Here is a 20458-nt window from a genome sequence, read left to right as displayed (position 1 = left end):
GCTGTTTACTTCGGGATGTGCGGAAAAAGGAACGAACTACCGATTTAAAAATTATTCTTCGAAGAATTACTGGATCTTAAATTGCAGATCTCGAAGAACGTGAATGATAGATATGTCTCTAACGGTGAATTGTTTTTAATCTAAACAACAGCAAGGCAAACCGACAGTTTTTTGTTTTTTTTTTTTTTTTTTTTTCGTTTTATTTGTCGGGAATATATATTTTCGAACGCATCCCGTAAAAAAATTCGAGGAAGAATAGTGTATTCCTCCATCGAATAAATTTTTTTTTTTTCCGTTTTTGAATTAAAATATATAAACAAAGAGAAAAAAAAGGGGGTAAAATTGAAGCTAATTGATGTATAAATTTTCAATATACACACATGTATATATATATACATATACATATATATATATATATAAATATATACATATATATATGTATGTATACCCCCTTCTTTTTTTTTAACGCCCCTTTTTCATACGAATCCATTACTTATTTATCTTTTTTTTTATTTATTTTTGTTCATGTATGTATACCTATATATATGTATATATTTAACCGTATGTATAGTATCTGTTTCAAGTCCATCCATACTATATTTTGTCATTTTAAAAATCAATGACTTTGTCTGTATCATTTTTTCTTTCTTTCTTTCTTTCTTTCTTTCTTTCTTTTTTTTTTTTTTAGGCACTTTTCCTTGGAAACAGATTTTTACCATGTTTTGTCACATTTTTTTTTTTTATCGATACTTTGGTTGTTAGTGTACAACATAATTAATGATTGTTATTCAGTTCTTCATATTTTTGTTCCTGTTGTAACGTTTTTTAACAAAACATTCCCGTAATACACTATCACAACGTGTACGCATGCGCGCATGTGATTATCACGATACGTACGTTTATTTACCATACCATCGTAAAATCATTTTTTTTTTTTTTCTTTTGAGCAGTGCAAAAACATTCCGTTTGCACTTGTTTTTTTTTTTTTATATAAGGCAGATATTGTCGCTACTCAAAACGAGCGTTAATTAATTCTTCACATATCAAACATTTTCGATATGTTTCTCTATCCACCATGATTGGTATTAAAATATAAGTTCGATCAATAATTCTCTCCGGTTATTCGTTACGACATAACCTTATTGATAATTCTTTTTCTTTCACAAAACACCTTTTCCTTTTATCCATTTGGATTGGATAATGAATTTCACCCTTTTATACACTTTCGTAAGAAAGAATTAATCTATATATTGTTTACTTACTGTTCATCCTCTTATTTGTCCTTCTTGTCGTTTCATTTTTCGGCTGGTCTGGTGACCGTTTGCGGTATCACTGTCAATGACTTCGGAATTTTTGGCAATATTGGAATCTGATTGGACGTTTTAGTTGTCACCTGTATCGATTTCGGCAGATTTAGGTTATGCAACAGATTTTGCGTCGGACTATTCTCGTTTGCCAATGCACGCACGTCGCAAATCAACGGCTCGAAGTCGCTCCTGCTTTGTCTATTTAGCATCTCCTGTTGCATTCTTAGATGTTTTTGAAACTGCGTTTGCGCGGCGATTTGCGCTTTTTGGTACTGCGTGACTGATTTTAAATTTTGCGAGGAATTCGAGTTATTCATGCCTCCGTTTGAGTTGGTCAATTGTTTCTCCGTAATCATTTGCTGCTTTTGTTTTTTCAGATTTTGCAGTCGTTTAAAATCAGGTTCGCTTAATTGGAATACTTTACCACCGACGGTTGGTAATTTTTGACCGTCCTTTCGTTTCATATTACCGTTCGCGGTGGTGCTAGTAGAGGGAAGATTTAACCGTTGGAGGTTAGGCGGTGGTTTTTTAATTATAGACACTCCAGGATTTAATTTCAGTATCCGTGGAGGACTACTCTTTATTGATTGTGCAGTATTGCTGGACGATAATTGTTTGGGAGTGTTTATGGTTGGTAAAGGAGGTTTATCTCTTTCGAGCACGTAACCACCGCTCAATCGACGAGAATTGTGATACTCCGAGGCGATTGGCTCCATTATTGGTTCATCCATCTTTTCTGGACCTTCGTACGATATCAATCGATTCTGTACGGAAGTCGAGTAATTAATTGCATTCCGTGATGCATTTGGAGCTAAAATTAAATCACCGGATCTATAATATTTTTCTAAAAGTATCAAATGCCTGAGAAATGAGCTTTGATTTCCGTATGGTCTTTGCAATTCTTGCCAAAGGAGTTTCGTATCTCTATCGTATTGTATCATAGTAGCACATTTCTCCCAACCCTGGGGTGTTATTTCTCGCACATTTGTGAACTCTATATTGGCATGAAGATTCATTTCTTCTTCGCCGGGGAAAAGGGTGCGCACGCTAATGGAGGGGTTAGCACCAAGTCTCTGTACAACTGGAGTGATATCGTTATTCGTCCTTGGTCTCTTTGGCAATCTGGTTAACGTCACTTCTTTGTCCATCGCGAGAATTTCAACAACTTCGTTTGGATTATCACAAGATATCGTTGTATCTGACGTTGTATAGGGATTCGTGTCGAGTAGCTTACGCTTTTTCAATTTCTCCACGGTGTTCTCGATACCTAGGAACTGCACATCTGTCACGACATTTTCATCGCTCAAGTTCCCTTTCACGGTACGATTTTCGTTGTCCATCTCAGAATTAATTCCCTCGTTTTTACTCGATTCTGGGATAGACTTTTCAAAAGTGGAATTTATCGTACCATCTGGAGATTTAAACGTTGCAGTCTTGGTTTGAGTACTGCACTTGGCTTTCTTCCTTTTATCTTTGTCTTTGTCTTTCGACTGATTATTCTGAGACGAATCTTCGTCTTCATTTTCCAGAACTTCAATATCGTGATAATGTAGAATTCTAAATATATATGAAAAGAATAATAAATAAAGATATTAATATAAAAAAATATAAGCCTTGTAGCCTAAAGAAATTATACCTTTTTCGATAATTCTTGAAGAATGATTTATGATTCGTGTTCATGTTTTCCACGTCCTTGTATTTCAATTGCAATTGTGTAAAGTAACGGCATAATTTACAAACAAAAGTGCCGGCCGACAATAAAACAGGGATCCCCTGTTGTCCAAGCAATTGATTCAATTCGTCAGTTTCCGTATTTGCCAATTGATGAGTGTGATTTCTAGCTAATCGGCGTTTACACAATGCACAAGTCAAGAATCTTTCGATTTTCGAATAATGACTGACACAGAACGACATGGATGTATGTTGACTCGATTCCCAATCAATGTCCACCTAAAAATATTTTTATCGTTACATCAACTATTCAGGGAAAAATATTAAAAATACCATAATACAAGATCTTATGGTACAATATTGAAAAAAGTATTGAATTTTTAAATTCTTTTCTTTTCATTCTATATAATATGGTAAACTTACCTGTTTTTGTAAGCCAGCTTTTATCTTGAGCAACCATCGACGTTTGACATGATGTCGTGCAGCATCTCTGCAATCACGGGCTGAACACTTGGATACCATGAGTTGTCGGTGTTGTTTTTGCGGCTTCGTTTGCATATTTGTTGGACTTGTGTTCGCCTAATATATTAGGGAAATTTTAATAGCAATAAATAAAGAATTAATAAAATATTTATTATTCTAAGATAAGTATATAGTACTAAAAGTTTTTTCCAACCTTTCTGTCCACATGGCGGTAACAAGCATCGCATAAACAAGAATCCTTAGTTAAATGTCTTTCTATGTTTAAAATCTTTTTGCGCCTTTCATCAGATTTCATTTGAGCAAGATGCATTGGTGTATCTAAAGAACCGAATTTCCCAAAGCAATAACAACATACGTCCGCACACAAGCGTCCTGGATGAATGGAAAAAGAAGAGGATTTTTCTGGAATAACAAGAGACTGACGATCCTTTGGTGCTGCATCTTCATTATCTTCGTCTGTTGTAAGAAAACAATAAATTATCTGTAATTATTACAAAGTCTAAAAAAAAAAAAATAAGTAGATTTGATGTTTTAATAAATTTTAATGCTAACTCGATAAAATGAAGTAAAATTGAATTAAAAAATAAATTAGGAAGGTTAGAGGGTAAATGTAATTGATGTTCAAAGCAGTAGCATAAAATAACATGCTTGTTATGGAAAATTGTATAGTTATTACGAGTACAATTTGCGGGATTTTTTTAGGAAATTCAAAAATTAAATTACTGAATATTAAATGATACATTAGTGTCGCACTTTATCTTTGTAATTATTTTGATGCAATAATAATATAGAAAAATCGTTATTATTTAGCAATGAATATATATATATTTTTTAATTTATAAATATACTATAAGAGTTGCTATAATTAAATTATTACCTTTTTAAAACAAGAATTGAAAAATCATACATAAAAATAATTTGTACATAATTAGTAAAAATAATATTTAATATAATAAAGAAACTTTTCCCCTATTTTACATACTCAATACTTTTGATGATATTTGTCTCAAGAGAAATAAAAAAATAAATTATATTTGGAAAAGACAACAATTCTTAAAAGTACTATCCAAAATATATCTAGAAAAATTTTGCAAATCTGGCAATTAGTAAAGTACTACTATAATAGAATTGCAATTGATAGAAATTATAATATCACAGTAAATAAAGACCAATCCATTAAAAATAAATATCAAGCAATTCTTTTTATAATAATTTCTAAAATGATAGAATTTGTGTATGAACCAAATATATTTCAACAAAGCAGAAGGACAAGGAATGATTAAGAATGTAGTTATTCCCGCAACCAGGATTACCGCAAGAGTGTCTGTGGTTAGTAGAGAACTTTCGGTTCGCACCAGAGCTGCTATCTCCCCAACCACTGGTTCCTAACTGGAAAAAACAAAGAATGAAACGATAAATAAGTAATAGAATTTCACTATATCTAACGTACAGTTACAAATTATATCAATATATTCCATTTAAACTCACCTCCTTTTGAATAGTGTAGAAATTTTCTGGCGAGTCTCCTTCACCATCTCCGCGACCCTGTTTCAGTACCATTTTTAGCGGTGATCTCGATCGCCTTTTGTCCTTCTCCCTCTCTTTCTGGACACGAATCACGGTTTTTAAGGTTCCTGTGGACTGCCCTTTCTTCGCCTTTTGATGATTCAATCTCTCGGCAGCTTTTTCCAGGGATTCCAAACCAAGTAGTCTCAAAATTGACTCTTTCTTCGCCTTGTCCTCAGGCGTCTCCAAAATCTTTGGAGTAATATTGACACTGCTCGACGATTCCCCAGAAGTGGACGTCTCGTCAGAGTCTTTCTGCGACGTTTCCGGCGTTTTTATAGGCTTGCAATCGACGTCCAGCATGTCCATATTTTCCACCTCTTTAGTCACGTGGTTCTCAGACAAATTCCTCGACAATCTGTTCTCGCACGTTTTCCTACCATTTTCTTTCCCTATGATCAGATCATTCTCCGACTTACTTCTCACGTTATCCGCGGCTTTTTCGTGCTTCTCCAAGCTGTCTCTTCCACCCTCGGAGAAACCTCTGAAATTTGTCGCGCATTCCACCCCGTTTTCATATTTGTTTAAGAAAGACCGATTGTTCTCGTTAATCTTCGCTACCTCGTTGTCCAAAAGGGTCTCCTCCTTGTTCTGCTGATCGCATCTCCTTATCTCGCGTTTCGCTCGCTTGTTCTTCAACATATTCAACTGATCCTCTTTACGTTTCTTCGCCTCTCTGCTACGTTTGGTACGTGCCTGGGGCTCCACCAGATCACTTGGATCCATCTCACCGCTATTTTGAGCGTCATCCGTGTCCTCCGTCATCGATTCTTGAACTTTCTCCTCCGAATCCTCCTCCTCTTTGGAGTTTTGCGGTTTTTCCTCTTCTTCCGTCCTCGCTTTCGAAACGGTCTCCTTTTCCTTGCACGAACCCTGCCCCTTTTCAAACTTCCCCCTCGTTTTGTCACGCGTCCTTAATACTCGCTTCTTGGTATCTTGGTCTTTGACAGATTTTTGCTCTTCCACGGTATCCACGGACGTTTTCTTATCCTCTTTCGTTGTATCGCTTTCCAAATTGTTATAAATCTCGTTATCACATAATTGCATGGAGTCGTTATTGGCGTCATTCTCCTCGTTGAATTTATCTTCCTTTTCATTTTCGTTCGAGTCTTTTTTCAATTCTTCTTGAAGAGGATTGCAACCACTGTTGGGAACTGTAAGATTACATTTAGAATTAGAATCGAGATTGATTAATATTTCGCAATCATTTTTATCTTTTTTAACGATTTCCGACACGCTCTCTTCTCTTCTCTCAACTTCTTTGGCATTTTCCACCGTCTTCTCGCCCTCGTCCTTATTTTCCAACTCATCGCCTGCACTCGTCCCTCGATTCTCAGCACCATCCATCGCTAACTCAACGGACGACGATGAAGAAGTTTCTGCCGCAGTTTTGATCGTTGCAGATTCCTGATCGTTTTGCGACTCGTCTGCGCCGATTCGCAACTGGTGCGCAGACTCGTCCTCCGCCACCATCCTCTCCACCTCTTTCGAGATTCTCTCTAAAGTTTCCACGTCCTCGTTCGTCGTGGAAACCTTGGCCCCATCCTCGTTCGTCGCATCCACCTTTGCTGCGCCTTCCTCCGTCTCCTCCTGCTTCGACTCGGTTATCGCACCGTCAACTGGAAATTCAGAGGCAATTTTATTCTCCGTGGATTCGTTTTTAAACGACTCTTTGCTCTTTGACCCGGTCTCCTTGGATTTCTCACACCCCTGCGACGATTCCTCGCAATTCTCAGGCTTGTGAGCAGCCACCTGTTTGCCCGCCGCCTTCCCCAATTTTTTATTGTCATTGCTCTCGGGAGAAGAGACTTTATCCACCATCCTCGAGGATTTCCTAACAACTTTCTTCCCGTCGTCTAAGATTTTTATCTGATCTTCATCCGCGTCATCGACGTCGTTCATCCCCTCCTTCATCAGATTGGACGTCTCGTTCGATTCACCCTCCTCCTGTACGACAATTTTGCAATCCTCGTTTTCGATAATATTCACCACCTCTGAAACGTTGCTGTGAGTGTTGCTGTTCGCATCAGAGGTGTCAGATGGCTCGTTCTCCTGCACGTTTTGAGAATGAGTTTCGGCTAATTCAATATCACCCATGACTAGTTTCTCAATTTCTTTGGCAGTATCGGCCACTTTTGGTATTGAATTATCCGAATTGTCCGGCTTCATCTCATTCTTCGCGCCCGGGGCGGATTTGTTGTTGTCCTCGTCCCCCGTGTTTTCCTCCAGCCCTAATTTTTGAGACTCGGCGCTCAACGGTGCGATTATCTCTTCGATTTTCGGTATCTCGAAGTTGTTTTTCCCCAATCCAAGCCCCCCCTTCTCCGGGCCGAAGATCTTACTCTCGATGGATTTGGCGATCGTAAGCTTGATGTTTTCTATCATTTGATCTATCTGAGATTTCGGATTACCGTCCGATTTATCGGTAGCGTTGTAGAACGAGTTCACCGTCTTCTTCATGTCTATGTTTAAACTACTCCTTCTACCCTTGGACTTGTCGGACAGTTTTGCCAATATATTGTCCTTTCTAACTTGATCCAAATTGCTCATCTTTTTCAACTCTTCCTGCACCTCCATATTTTTAGGTATTATTCTGCTGTACTCGATTTTTATATTGTCATTTTTCACCTCCACCTCGCCACTCTTCGCCTTGGTCTTCGAGCGAAGCGTGGGCCCTAACTCGCTACCCTTGTCGCCGTTGTTGTTATTCTCCACTTCTGGACCAATTTGGGAACTGTCCTCGAAACTTTTCAACGTCTCTTTGCTCGTGCACATTTCATCTTTGATCGGTGTCACGATCGTTTGGGAATCATTGCCGCTGGATTCGGAGAAACTGGATTCGGAATCGATATTGTTATCAGCGATATTGTTGTCAGCGGACGAAACTTCCGAACCGATTGGATCGTCCGAATTCAATCGTCGACGCTTTTTAAGCTCTAAGTCACAGGAGATCACAGAATCGGATTGCCTCAGCTTGCCATTCCTCAAACTTCTTTGATTGATGATGTTTACGTTGGATCTTTTTCTCAAATGAATTGAGACACTCTGAATGGATTCCGTCTCAAAATTCTCCCCATCAGAAGTAATTTTAATCTCTTCGCTGTCTGGCTCTTTCTTAATCTCAATATCCGAAACTATATTCTCTTCCACCAACATCTTCTTGCTCCTTGTTAATTTCCCCTCTATTTTTTCTGCTATTCCCTGTTGATTGTCTATCTCTGTGTCGCTCAACATTGAAGCTATCACTTCGTCAATGGTAAGATCTATAGAACTTTTACTATCCAAAAGGGACTTGGAAACTCTTGTGTTACTACTACTCGTGTAATCCAAGTCTCTGGTGGCCTTCCTCCCTTTTGTATATTTGATGTCAACTTCTGTCTTTATCAAAGTATCTTTCTCTTTGATACTGTTTCTTTTGAATCCTGAAAATTTCGATTTCACACCTCTGGGCAAAGAAACTTCTAAACTCTCCAAACTTCTACCCTTCCTATTGAGTTTTGGACTGCTCTTCGTACTGCAACCTGCAACCGAATCTGAATCTCTATCTAAAATGTCCTCACTTTCCACTTCTCCGATATTTTTTAATATAAACTTGGTCTTTTTAGTCCTGAGATTGTTCTTGGCACTTCTATTACCTTCTGCTCCTATATTTTCACCTTCTGCTTCGTTTATCTGATGTTCCAAGCTTTTGTTGGACGATGCCTTGGTACTATTTTCTTCGGATAATTTGATTCTTTTAGTCCTCACACTTTTCTTGATGTCAGAAGGTATTCTACACAAATTTCTATTGGCCACTTTCCTCGTAACCTTCGATTTAATTAGATTTGCTTTTGCTACTTTCAACTTTTGCTTATGTTTCAGATTCCTAAGAACCTTTTTACGCGGTAGGCTTGCCTCTAATTTTGGAGGAAGTTGACTACCAGTTGCTACAGCCTCCAATATATCTCGTGCAAGTTGTTGCTGTTTCAGATTTGACAAGGACTTGCCCTTTCTACTTTTAATTTCATTTGATGGCAAGCTACAATCATTATTCGCCTTCTGTTTTGCTTTTGAAGGCACTAAGGGTTTCTTTTCCCTGGATGCCATCTCACTTCCACCCACATTGGGCTCCTGCAATTTCATTTATAACGTGAAATTGCAAGCTGTTTATTAAATTAAATGGTAATAATTATATTATTACCATTGTGGTAATATTCAAATTAATTTGTCAATTTTTAAATATAATTAATAAAATAATGTATTTTTTTTTAAAAAGTGAAATAAATTAAATTTATTCATTACGTATTATTTTCTGAAAGATTATAATATATTTATTTTTATATATATATATGTGTGTGTGTAGAAAAATATTAAAAAAACGTTTTAAATATCACATTAAGAGATAACTGACGTTTTTTCGAAAAATTTATATATATTGCGTAAAACCATTAAATTATAAATGAAGAAAATATACCTTTCCTCTTTTAAACGAGACAGGAACAAATTGACTGTATACCAAATGGAAAAACTACATAATTCGTCTTAGGTGTGAGTAGGTGAGCGGCCGGCCGGATAGTGGGGTTGATAGATGCGGCCCTGGCGGTCAGAAAAATTACGTGACAAACTTTGCATTTACACGGATACACGGAGCGCCTCTTTTCGGTCAAGGAATCACTTTGAAATATTTATTGCGATATCTCGGCAATCACATCTTCAATCGCGTAAAATTTAATCTCGAAGGAAAGATAGTGTCACACATTAACTTCCTAGGATGAAAATCAGGGCTTAAGCAAGCAAGAACCATCGAAAATCACGCAAGAAATCATCGCGAAAAAATCGCCACGAATAAACAAAAGGTCGGACTCGATTCGAGATTTTCAAAGTTTTCTATATACTTAGCTTAGGGTTATCGAAACAATTTATGATTTCAATACTCGATTCATCGATTGTACTTACCTCTGAGACAAAAAATCACCGCCAGAGAACGTAATTTTTGCGGGAAAACGCGGAAAACAATTCTGTGAAAAACACAGTCCCGTTGCAGGGTGTCTGTACGATGTCCCACTGTTTTGAGGCTACCGCCACCTGACGGTAGAACACACGACCTCTCCCAGGTCCATAGTCCGTTCGCACTAATTCATCGCGTTATTTTAACTAATTCAACCCCTGTCGCTTTACATAAACCGTTATCTATGATATGTTTACTTCAGGAGAAACTCCTACTTACTGACGAGACAGAAAATAGCTTGGGAAAGCCCGATTTTATTCCGATTATCTTCTAGCGAAATTTGGAACAACGCGGCACTTCGAAATCTCTCTATACAATATTTGCACTAACTAACCCCGCGTTATTTGTCGAATTTTACGTTATCAGCGTCACTTAATGACACGTTCGTCGATTGGGATCGTAAACGAGTGTAGTGAAGTTTCTTCTCAAAACGAAAAACGTTACAAATAGAGGCGCGTCACAAGGAAAAACTCGATCTGGCACGAGAACGAAAAGGAAGACGCGCCCGTGCGCACCAATGGCGGCCACCGACCCTTATTTACTGAAGTCAAAATGGCTGCCCTTCGGCGTTTCACACGTTCGGAACTTTCAAATATTATTCTTCGTTCTTGTGGCGAATATATTTCATTGAATAGAGATTTACCGATTATTACGCAGGTAATTTACATCGATATACTTTATTTTTCATAATCTTATAATGAGCGACAAAAAGTTCTCATATATTTCTATAATGATTAATTTTAAGATAAAGTAACGAAGGGCCATGCTAGGCGAGATCATTCCAAGTATTCGTGTTTTTAGTTTTTATTTAATTTTGGTTTTCCAAAAATTTATTTATGTTTTTTCATGTTAAATATTCGTGTATAAATGAACATATTTTTTGAATATATCAAATTTTTCATCAATTATTTCATCAATCGCTAGAAATACGTTAGATTAATAGATATACCAAAAAAAATTTTTAAATAATCGTTAAAATTGAAAGAATAGAAGTAAAATTAATATTCGTCGTAATATTCTAATGATAATTATGGGAAAAAATATAAATATATTTATTATAATTTTATATTTAAATTTTTTTGAAAAAAGAAAATATGGTAAAATTTATATTTATATTAATTTTATACGATAACCTACAAATATTTATATAACCCAAATAACAATAAATAAATAATTATAAATTATTAAAAAAATAATTTGACTTTCTTTAATAAATATTAGATATATATATTATATTTTAATTTTAATTCAAATTTTATTTTAAAAATTTGTATATTTTTAATATATTTTTATCTTATGTATAGAAAAGATGGGGAAAATACAAAGCTTCACCTCAATATACAGAATCTTCTAAATATACGGATTATGAAGTAACAAAAGATCCTCAAGAATGGGAATGTGTAGAACGTTTACTTAAACCGAAATCTATACCTATACCTTGCTTAGAAAATAAAGAATATCCATCTGGATGGAAACCACCAGTTTGTAAGTTATTTTATTCATCACGTTTATTCATCTATTATAATTTTAACATGTTGTGATTAATAAAATTTGTAATTTATTCAATATTATTTAATAGCCAAACCGCAAAAATATCCTTATTATATACAACGTACAAAAAACTATATGCAACCTGTCTATCTTGAAATTTTTCATCGAGGATTACGAAGAATAACTACTGTTCGTAAAATTCATGGAAATATCTGGATACTTGAAACTGAATTAAAGGAATATTTAGAAAAAAATGTAAAAAAACCAATTGGTGTTCGTACTAATGAACTATCTGGTCAAATTCAATTCAGAGGAGATTATGTAAATCTCATTAAAACATGGATGAATGAAAAAGGATTTTAGATAATGTAAAATCTTATAATGTAATGCTTTTTGTAAATATAAAGAGAATATTTTATTATTATAATTATTTATAATTAAAACTTGAAAATAAATAATGAAAATAATTATATTTTTGGATTTAAAATATTTGTTGTTTAATATACTCGTATAAAGTGTGTGAAATGTAGAAATTTATTACTAGTAATTGAAAAATTAACAACTTCATTTTTGTAAAAATATGCATTATATTTAAAACTATAGTTCACACAAATTAGTATATGGAAGATGAATTATAGTACGTGTAGCAGCATACTTAAGTGCTAAATGTATTTATAATTTTCTGTTTCTATCAAAAATCATGCTATATGCTTTTTTATTAAACAATAACAAATGAATAAGGTAACTTCTTAATTCTAATAAATTATTTTTGTTTGATATACATATTAAAACAATTTATAAATTAAATAATTTAACGCAACTATATCAAAGAAAAATTTCTATGAATATATATGCTAAAGTAAATATTATGTCATTCATATTTCATTAAAAATTAGCAATGTTCGTATGATGCTAAAATAAATCCAAATACTGGAAAACGTGCATTAAAACTAATTTTAGAATAATATTTTAAACGCGACATAAACTTAAACAATAAAAGCATCAAGTTAGACAGTAGAAACCTATGGGAAGGAACATTGTTCTTTTTTGAAAATCACCCTATTTCAGTACAGGATTCTAAGGGTTTGCATGTAAAATTTGATAATATTTTATCAGTTTTTTACGTTTATTTCATGTAAACGAAGTGTTCTGTTTAATAATAAGCATATGGCAAATTTTTACTTGAAAATTTTTCCCTGATTAAATTTACGTCCTTCTTTATCGGTCCCGGTCCAGCTAAAGTACTGTTGAACCAATTGTTTTGTTTCTTCTTTAGTTGGATCTAATTTAGTCCAACTGTACGATTCATAATCTACCTGCCAGTCTGGACATAACTGTTTAAAAAAAAAAAATACTATTGTTATATTAAATTATTAAAGTATAATAAATATTTAAAAAAAAAATATATATATATATATAAAACATAATAGACATTAAAAAGATTAAAAGCACTAACCGTGAAAGCAAGCTCTTGTCCTCGCCAAACCCAAATACCACTGATGCTACTGTCATTATCTGTACCAAACAGACAAGCACTGGCAAATGCACCTTTTCGCATCTTATCTAATCGTTGATACATTCCACTTATAAGATTGCAAGACATAAAAACCTATGAAAAATACATAAAAGATATGTAAATAACAAGAATTTATTATATTTGCATTCGAATATGATAGATATATAATGTTATATTATTCTTATTTAAAAACATTTTTATTTTACCTTTGTTAGTTCATTGTTATATTTATATTCTCCAAGCCAAATACTATAATGTTCCGGATCGAATTTTTGCCAAAAATAAGGTATGGACTTCACCTCATCTTCATTAGAATAAAATCTTTTAAAATCATCAAGATCGAAATTACCTTTAGGTAATGTATCAAAAGGATTTGTAGTTTTAGGTTCAGCAGCTAAAGCAGCATCTGCTGGATCTAAATCTTCAATGGTTTCCTTTTTAGATTCCTTTATTTCTTTTGATTCTTTTTTAGATTCCTTTTCTTTTTTCTCTTTCTTTGAAGACTATAAATGTTACACTTTATTATAATATCAAATAATGCTATTTTTATAAAATGAAAAATATAATACTCACTTTTCCTTGAGTTTCTGCAAATTTTTTTGGATCATATTCAAGAGTTTTCTCAGCCAATTTAAAGGCACCAATTACAGCCATTGACTCAGGTTGATAAATGACTGTTTGAAACCATCGATTTACATTTTGATATGGTTTACGTAAATTTGGTTCCAGAATATATTGATATAAATGAAGTAATGTCATGGCTACACTAATATCTGCTAATGTTAATCGTTCTCCAACCAAGTAAGTACGTGTAAGTAAATGAGAATTGAGGGCAGTCAATGCTTTTTTTACATCATCTTTAGCATGTTCTACATTCTATAATTTTAAATTATAAAATGACTTATTTTCGATTTCATAAACTATATGAAAACTTAAGAATTTACATTTGTATGCATATTATTTAATACATATGTAAAAATCATATGTAAAAATCATATGTATTCTAATAAATGTGCCAATATTTATATATCTCCTTGAGTTACAAAAATAATTAGAATGTTAAATTATTTTTGCCTTTTAAAGGAGAATTTATGAAAATAATTTTATTTGTACCTGTTTATTATATGGCATAATTCCAAGCAATGGGAATACCCATGCACAACTAGCTGGAAGAATTTCAGAATCTGCAAAACCAAACCATTGAATGATTTCTGCGCGTTCAAGATCAGTTTTGCCTTTTAATTGATCATTAGCCACTATAAAAAATATAAATTTTTGTTATACATTATATAATTTCAATTATTTAAATGTCATATAATTATGATTCTTACCATAATAAGCAATTGCATTGCTTTCTGTGATATATTTTCCATCACATGTTTCAAATGCTGGAACCTAAACATAAAAAACAATATATTATTTTAAACTTTTAAAAGATAATTAAAAGCAAAAAAAAAAAAAAAAAAAATAGAGAAAATAATACAATTATTTAAATGACATATAAAAAAAGAATATGAAAATTTATACTCTATTCTTTTCTCAATTTAATACAAATTATTTGTTTTCTCCATAAAAAATATACCAGCTGGTTCTTTGAAAAAGACGTATAAATGAAGAACGAAAATAAAAAAAATTAGAAATAATTTTACCTTGCCTAATGGAAATTTCTTTAAAAATGCTTCGGTTTTATTTGTCTCGCCGAAAACGAAATCATCTGCAATCTTAATTTGAGCACCGGAATACTGAGCTGCAATAAGCACTTTGTAAGCTCTGAAGTTTTCCGGATACGTGTAAAGTGTCTGAAATAAATCGAGACTCCATTAGTTGATTTCTACATTAAATTTCATTTCTGCTAATATTTATGTTTTTATTTATTTATCATAATGACGATGTTTAATAGTTCAAATTGAAAGAGAAAAACTTACTCCAGACGCCATTATATCCAGCTACGGGAAGAGGAAGTTGAAGGCCGGTAAAGATCGTTTTTCTCAAGTACATGAAATCCCTACACGTAATAGATATGTCCTTAAGACGTAGCCACAATGCATGCATTTTTTACTTTCATGAAATATCTTAAAATTTTTTAATAAAGTTCAAATTTTAACGATAGAATAAAAATATTAATAGTTTGATTTGATAATTATTAGAAATTTTTTTACAATAACTCTACAGTATAAAATATAAAATTAATGATCATAATCAAATGCAATAGATAAATATATTATTTCGATTGGCTAATCAATAAAAATTTATACTTTACATTAACAATTTTATATATATCGGATATTGCTTATTAAAATTTGCTTATTAAATATTTTCTCAAATGTTCTAACATTTTTATAAATATTAATAATTTATTACTGAATTTTTAATTATATAAAATAGCAATATATTATACATAAATTTATTATGTACATTTAATTTATAAAATTGGATTTTTGCTATTATATTTTATTTATAATTAAAAATTGTATGTAATTTGTTTTCATGTAATAATTATATTTTATGTTTCTTATAACTTTTATTTTTTCAAGATATTGTATATCTAATATACCTATATTATATGATCATAATTTAAAAATGGCAGCGTTGAAAGATGTTGTTCCAGTTTACAAAAATTTAAAAGAAGAATGGGCAGCGACACCATGCAATTTAAAAAAATGTGGTGAATTGCTCAATCAATTGAAGGTGATCTAGAAAATAAATTTTCATTTTTCTATTATTTAAAACATTTTTGACATTGTGAACGATTTATAACCTTATTTTTATAGTCTGTCAAAAATGGATTGTCATTGTATCAACTATATAATATATTAATTAATTAAACAATTACTTTTCGCAGGTTGGTCTTACACATTTGATGTTTCTTCCTACATCTAATAGCACAGCAAGTCAAAATGAATTGCTTATAGCTCGTAAATATTAATATATAATTTTTAAAGGAAAATTTTCTAAAACTTTATTATTATTATTATATATATAAACTTATAATTGCAGGTGATATTTTAGAAATTGGTGCACAATGGAGTATAGTAACTGAAGATATACCTTCTTTTGAACGTTATATGGCACAATTAAAATGTTATTATTTTGATTATAAATCAGGATTAATGGAATCTGCATATAAATATCATCTTCTTGGATTAAATCTTTTATTCTTATTATCTCAAAATCGTGTGGCTGAATTTCATACAGAATTAGAACTATTACCTTCTGATCAAATACAATCCAATGTTTATATTAGACATCCTCTAAGCTTAGAGCAATATTTAATGGAAGGTTCATACAATAAAATATTTTTGGCAAAAGGTAATGTACCAGCAGCGTCATATAATTTTTTCATTGATATTTTATTGAACACTGTTCGAGATGAAATTGGAGCATGTATGGAGAGTGCATATGATAAGATTTCTATTCAAGATGCTTCAAGAATGCTGAATTTAAATTCAGAGGAAGATATGAAAGTATTTGCAGTAAAAAAGAACTGGAATTTAGCAAAAGATGGTTATTTTTACTTTAATACAACAAGTGAAAAGAAAACTGAAGAACCAATTCCCAGTGCAGACTTGGCTACATTAGCAATTGATTATGCAAGAGAACTTGAAATGATTGTTTAACTATATGTATTTTTCTGTATTTTATAGATAAATAAAGTTTGTCATAAAATTATTATAAATATTTTATATCTTTCTTAAATTTTATATAAAATTTTCTTTCTTAAAACATAATATTATAAAAATAATATTATTTTCTTGATACAATTATATAATAATACTTATATTAATAGAAATAATGATCTTTCATTGAAATTAATATATATAAATTTTTCCTGAATATAATTGATATTCAAAAGTCTCAATAAAACATCATACAAATTCAAACCATAAAAATCTCAAAAAGAGTATAATTGAAACAATATTAAATGCAATACAATTACAATTATATAATAATTATTATACTTTCTACCCATTCAACTGTCATGAAGTTATTAATTTTTAAAAACTAGAGATAACAAGAACTGAAAAATTTCTAGTTTTTGAGATGTGTATGTCTTTAGAAACTTCAGATATATACTATAAAATATAAAATATAACATGAACACTTTTTTTTATTTCATAAAAAATAAAAAATTTCCTGAATAAAACGAACAAAATCGAGAAAAAACCACTAACAACTCTCAGAATATCTCTCTCATGCATTTCTGTATCATTTAAGCAAGTATCTGCTACACCTACTTTTATATTTTTAGGTTATATTCTTTGTAGTGTCAGAAAAAAAGAATCTGTTAAAATGCTACGAAACTATGAGGGTGTTCGATTTCTTTCGAATAAGCAAATGGTGATATTTGATATTGGTAGCGCATACACAAAGTATGTGTATTTATTTTTATAAAAAATTCTACTATCTTAATATATTGACATGTAATTTGAAAATAGATTTGGTTATGCGGGCGAGCCTACTCCACGTGGTATAATAAGAACAGAAATTAAATGTCCAGAAACTAAAGAACTTCGAAGAATTTATGATTACAAAAACACAGAAGATTTATATCAATTACTAGTCGAATTTCTTCATGCTTTATTTTTCAGGTACAAATCATATATTTTAGCATATATTTTATTTTATTTTGTATTAATATTATATCTTTTGATGCAGACATGTTGTGTTAAGTCCAAAGGATGCGAGAATTGTCGTTTTGGAATCTTTATTATCTCCTACACAATTTAGAAATACATTAGCTAAGGTATTATTTAGGCACTTTGAAATCGGATCCTTAATGTTATTACCTACGCATTTAGCAACTATTAGCACTTTGGGTATCAATTCAGCTTTAGTTTTGGATGTTGGTTATAAAGAAGCTACATTAATTCCAATTTTTGAGGGTGAACCAATTCTAAAAGCATGGCAAGCTCTTCCTTTAGGTGGTCAAGTTGTACATGAGTTAGTTAATTAATTTATAATACATATTTTATTAATTTCTATTAATATGATTTGTTTAGTAATTTTTACATTTTTATAATAGATATTTGATGAAATCTCTAAAAGAGTTGTATCCTAATGTAGATGTAACAGAAAAAATGGTAGAAGATATAAAAGTAAGAACATGTTTTGTTACCACATTGGAAAGATCTGTTAAATTAGGAACAAAAGAAGCTCCCAATCCTCCTCCATTTGTTAAATATCCTGGAGTTAAAAGTATTGATATTCCTGGTGAAGTTAGAGAAAAAGCATTTGAAGTATTATGGGAAAGAGATAATGATAATCTTAGTCTACCTACAATGATTTTAAATGCTATTATGCAGGTATATTTCTGATATATTTTTTAATGAAAAAAATTAGTTTTAAAAAATGTATTTTTATTACAGTGTCCAATAGATGTTAGACGAGTTTTGGCAGAAAATATACTCTTAATTGGTGGCACAACAATGACAAAAGGATTTGCAAGTCGTCTTAAATCTGAGCTTTTAAGTCTTGTAAGGAGTGATCTTTATTCTGAAAAATTAAAAATTCAAAAATTTATGTTTCACACTGCACCTAGCAAACCTAATTATACTGCATGGTTAGGTGGTGCTATCTTTGGAACTGTAGATTTACCATTAAGATGTTTGACAAAAGAAAATTATTTGAAATCTGATAGAGTTCCAGATTGGGTCAATTTGATAGATAATCAAAGGGATGAATTAATCATTTTGGAAACTTAAAATTGCCTAATAAATAAAACGAATTTTTTTTTTATAACAAAAAGAACATATATATATGATATATATAAAATGCAATTTTATTTATTTTCTATTTTTTATTTTTCATATTAATGTCTTAAAAATCTACGAATATTATTGTAATTTATAATATCAAATAAATAAGAATTTTAAAATTTAAAATGTTTATTATTCGTACAAATTGTATTACAGAATTTATGAAATTATGTCATACTATTTATAGAGTTGTGAGTAATGTTAGTTTTTCGTTAAGTTGAAGTTGCGTTTTTATTAATTGTGATAGTGCGACGACCATTAATAAATCTTTCACATTACTATTAAACATTTCATCAAACTGATCGCTTGACATTTTAGGCACTGAATGTACCATATCCAAAAGTGCACGACCAACCTAAAATAATATAATTCATAACAATTATATAAGAAAGAATTCTTTACTAATTTAAAATTAATTAAATACTTGATTGTCTGGTGGTTGTTTTCCAGTTAACACATCATCAACATATGCAAGTACTTGTTCCAACATAGAAGAAAGTTTAGCACTAGCTTCTGCTATTTGAGAAAGATCCATCATTGGTTCTATGCCTCCTCCTGTTTTTACACCAGTTATTTGAGCATGTGCTGGTAATTGAGTTTTGGAACAAAGTTGCAATCCAACAATTTCTGGTTCATAACATGTAATCTATAAAAAAAAAAAAATACTTACTCTACTTTTTATTAATAAATTTTATACTTTAAAGATATTTATATTATATTTATAATATATTATAAAATATTTATAAAATATAATATAATACGTACTTGTACTTTCACTGGTGTGAACATAGAACCTTGTTTTCCATTAGGTACTCCTAATGGAACACATACATAAGCTTTAATTCCCATTCTAGTAGTATTTGCTAATGTTGTATCAACAGTTAAATGAACCGGATTATTACATTCACGAACATAATATTCATGAATAACGGAAGAATGAGTAGTAACCTAGAATTATTTCAACATTTTTATTAAAAAATAAACTTAATAAAATTAAATTTTTTAAAATGTTAATTACTTCATTTCCGGTTGCCCACCATCCGACAATATTTTCTTGTGCGTTAACTCTATGATTCAATTCATATAAGTCAATTCCATATGTTAAATCAGCTTCTACCTGACTTTCAGATTCTTTGTGTGGAACACAAAAACAGTTTGTAACTTCAACCATTCCTTTTTCAGCAGTACCTATATATATTAATTTATAATAAACTTTCTTGTAAAGCAAAAAATCTTAAATACTGTCAAATTTTGTAATTTAATAACTTTACATTACAATAAATATCATACTTTTATATGCATGATAAACTTTAAATTACCTAATAATGTACCGATAACACGATGAGATTCCGCTTTTCGACGCTCATATGCATCGACAATTTGAAATAAAACTACGGGATGAACTTTTACAGTCAGGTTAAGCGCCATATCTTTTTCACTTTTAAGTATCGTACATGATAAAAGGAAGTTTTAATGTATATTGACCACGTTATTTTTTTAACTTAGAATAATATTCATATAGAGAGGAATACAATTGTTATTTTCTTATCCATTCAACTAATGATTTGGAGAATTATCTAGATAATAAATTACTATTTACTAAATCTATAGTAGATTTATATAATTAAAAAAGAAAATGAAGTTATATATATATAATTATATATTTTTAATTAAAATAAAA

At 31.3% G+C, this 20458-nt stretch overlaps 6 protein-coding genes across 8 annotated transcripts; 3 read left to right on the top strand and 3 right to left on the bottom strand.

Annotated features, from left to right (window-relative positions):
* Positions 1-730: 730 nt before the first annotated feature.
* LOC102655980 (putative leucine-rich repeat-containing protein DDB_G0290503) lies at positions 731-10414 on the bottom strand. 2 transcript variants are annotated; one of them, XM_016914803.2, is made up of 8 exons: positions 9963-10414; positions 9481-9602; positions 4950-9137; positions 4775-4850; positions 3655-3917; positions 3402-3557; positions 2944-3257; positions 731-2864 (listed from the first exon to the last, which is right to left on the bottom strand). In XM_016914803.2, exons 3-8 carry the CDS (start codon positions 9111-9113, stop codon positions 1295-1297), a joined length of 6543 nt encoding a protein of 2180 aa, XP_016770292.2. In that variant the 5' UTR covers positions 9114-9137; positions 9481-9602; positions 9963-10414; the 3' UTR covers positions 731-1294. The 2 variants fall into 2 exon arrangements, with proteins under 2 accessions (XP_016770292.2, XP_016770293.2); XM_016914804.2 differs by having other exon boundaries at positions 4817-4850.
* Positions 10356-12276, top strand: LOC726151 (probable 39S ribosomal protein L49, mitochondrial). The gene is made up of 3 exons (XM_001121911.4): positions 10356-10671; positions 11319-11499; positions 11594-12276. The coding sequence occupies exons 1-3, from the start codon at positions 10567-10569 to the stop codon at positions 11866-11868; spliced, it is 561 nt and encodes a 186-aa protein (XP_001121911.1). The 5' UTR covers positions 10356-10566; the 3' UTR covers positions 11869-12276.
* Positions 12073-15083, bottom strand: LOC551211 (elongation factor 1-gamma). Its single transcript, XM_016914805.2, has 8 exons — positions 14947-15083; positions 14671-14820; positions 14353-14416; positions 14135-14277; positions 13595-13897; positions 13228-13524; positions 12962-13114; positions 12073-12839 (listed from the first exon to the last, which is right to left on the bottom strand). Exons 1-8 carry the CDS (start codon positions 14956-14958, stop codon positions 12684-12686), a joined length of 1278 nt encoding a protein of 425 aa, XP_016770294.1. The 5' UTR covers positions 14959-15083; the 3' UTR covers positions 12073-12683.
* Positions 15084-15560: 477 nt separating this feature from the next.
* Positions 15561-16697, top strand: LOC552838 (26S proteasome non-ATPase regulatory subunit 8). Its single transcript, XM_006566724.3, has 3 exons — positions 15561-15709; positions 15864-15936; positions 16019-16697. Exons 1-3 carry the CDS (start codon positions 15602-15604, stop codon positions 16636-16638), a joined length of 801 nt encoding a protein of 266 aa, XP_006566787.1. The 5' UTR covers positions 15561-15601; the 3' UTR covers positions 16639-16697.
* A 352-nt stretch (positions 16698-17049) lies between these two features.
* Positions 17050-18903, top strand: LOC413144 (actin related protein 11). 2 transcript variants are annotated; one of them, XM_006566722.3, is made up of 6 exons: positions 17050-17391; positions 17458-17610; positions 17678-17962; positions 18045-18324; positions 18388-18495; positions 18587-18771. In XM_006566722.3, the coding sequence occupies exons 1-6, from the start codon at positions 17312-17314 to the stop codon at positions 18608-18610; spliced, it is 930 nt and encodes a 309-aa protein (XP_006566785.1). In that variant the 5' UTR covers positions 17050-17311; the 3' UTR covers positions 18611-18771. The 2 variants fall into 2 exon arrangements, with proteins under 2 accessions (XP_006566785.1, XP_396595.2); XM_396595.5 differs by having other exon boundaries at positions 18388-18903.
* Positions 18887-20271, bottom strand: LOC413145 (eukaryotic translation initiation factor 3 subunit F). The gene is made up of 5 exons (XM_396596.7): positions 20097-20271; positions 19796-19965; positions 19543-19725; positions 19202-19423; positions 18887-19132 (listed from the first exon to the last, which is right to left on the bottom strand). The coding sequence occupies exons 1-5, from the start codon at positions 20203-20205 to the stop codon at positions 18959-18961; spliced, it is 858 nt and encodes a 285-aa protein (XP_396596.1). The 5' UTR covers positions 20206-20271; the 3' UTR covers positions 18887-18958.
* Between the last annotated feature and the right edge of the window lie 187 nt (positions 20272-20458).

Source organism: Apis mellifera, linkage group LG11, assembly GCF_003254395.2.
Source record: "Apis mellifera strain DH4 linkage group LG11, Amel_HAv3.1, whole genome shotgun sequence".
NCBI classification, from domain to species: Eukaryota; Metazoa; Arthropoda; class Insecta; order Hymenoptera; family Apidae; genus Apis; species Apis mellifera.
The sequence above is the reverse complement of the archived record's forward strand: the minus strand, read 5'-3'. Positions and strand labels throughout refer to the sequence as shown.

What these genes read in the sequence shown, in the direction of transcription:
- LOC102655980 (XM_016914803.2), bottom strand. Translation starts at nt 9,113, where the DNA reads ATGGCATCCAGGGAAAAGAAACCCTTAGTGCCTTCAAAAGCAAAACAG. An exon ending in TCTACACTATTCAAAAGGAG is followed by an intron (nt 4,851 to 4,949) that starts GTGAGTTTAAAT and finishes TGTTTTTTCCAG; the next exon opens with TTAGGAACCAGTGGTTGGGG. An exon ending in AAGCTGGCTTACAAAAACAG is followed by an intron (nt 3,258 to 3,401) that starts GTAAGTTTACCA and finishes AAATATTTTTAG; the next exon opens with GTGGACATTGATTGGGAATC.
- LOC726151 (XM_001121911.4), top strand. Translation starts at nt 10,567, where the DNA reads ATGGCTGCCCTTCGGCGTTTCACACGTTCGGAACTTTCAAATATTATT. An exon ending in ATTTACCGATTATTACGCAG is followed by an intron (nt 10,672 to 11,318) that starts GTAATTTACATC and finishes TCTTATGTATAG; the next exon opens with AAAAGATGGGGAAAATACAA. An exon ending in TGGATGGAAACCACCAGTTT is followed by an intron (nt 11,500 to 11,593) that starts GTAAGTTATTTT and finishes ATTATTTAATAG; the next exon opens with CCAAACCGCAAAAATATCCT.
- LOC551211 (XM_016914805.2), bottom strand. An exon ending in AGAAATTTCCATTAGGCAAG is followed by an intron (nt 14,417 to 14,670) that starts GTAAAATTATTT and finishes TTTTATGTTTAG; the next exon opens with GTTCCAGCATTTGAAACATG. An exon ending in TTGCAGAAACTCAAGGAAAA is followed by an intron (nt 13,525 to 13,594) that starts GTGAGTATTATA and finishes TAACATTTATAG; the next exon opens with TCTTCAAAGAAAGAGAAAAA.
- LOC552838 (XM_006566724.3), top strand. Translation starts at nt 15,602, where the DNA reads ATGGCAGCGTTGAAAGATGTTGTTCCAGTTTACAAAAATTTAAAAGAA. An exon ending in AATTGCTCAATCAATTGAAG is followed by an intron (nt 15,710 to 15,863) that starts GTGATCTAGAAA and finishes TACTTTTCGCAG; the next exon opens with GTTGGTCTTACACATTTGAT. An exon ending in AAATGAATTGCTTATAGCTC is followed by an intron (nt 15,937 to 16,018) that starts GTAAATATTAAT and finishes TTATAATTGCAG; the next exon opens with GTGATATTTTAGAAATTGGT.
- LOC413144 (XM_396595.5), top strand. Translation starts at nt 17,312, where the DNA reads ATGCTACGAAACTATGAGGGTGTTCGATTTCTTTCGAATAAGCAAATG. An exon ending in ATTGGTAGCGCATACACAAA is followed by an intron (nt 17,392 to 17,457) that starts GTATGTGTATTT and finishes ATTTGAAAATAG; the next exon opens with ATTTGGTTATGCGGGCGAGC. An exon ending in TTTTAAATGCTATTATGCAG is followed by an intron (nt 18,325 to 18,387) that starts GTATATTTCTGA and finishes TTTTTATTACAG; the next exon opens with TGTCCAATAGATGTTAGACG.
- LOC413145 (XM_396596.7), bottom strand. Translation starts at nt 20,205, where the DNA reads ATGGCGCTTAACCTGACTGTAAAAGTTCATCCCGTAGTTTTATTTCAA. An exon ending in TCACACCAGTGAAAGTACAA is followed by an intron (nt 19,424 to 19,542) that starts GTACGTATTATA and finishes TTTTTTTTATAG; the next exon opens with ATTACATGTTATGAACCAGA. An exon ending in AACAACCACCAGACAATCAA is followed by an intron (nt 19,133 to 19,201) that starts GTATTTAATTAA and finishes ATATTATTTTAG; the next exon opens with GTTGGTCGTGCACTTTTGGA.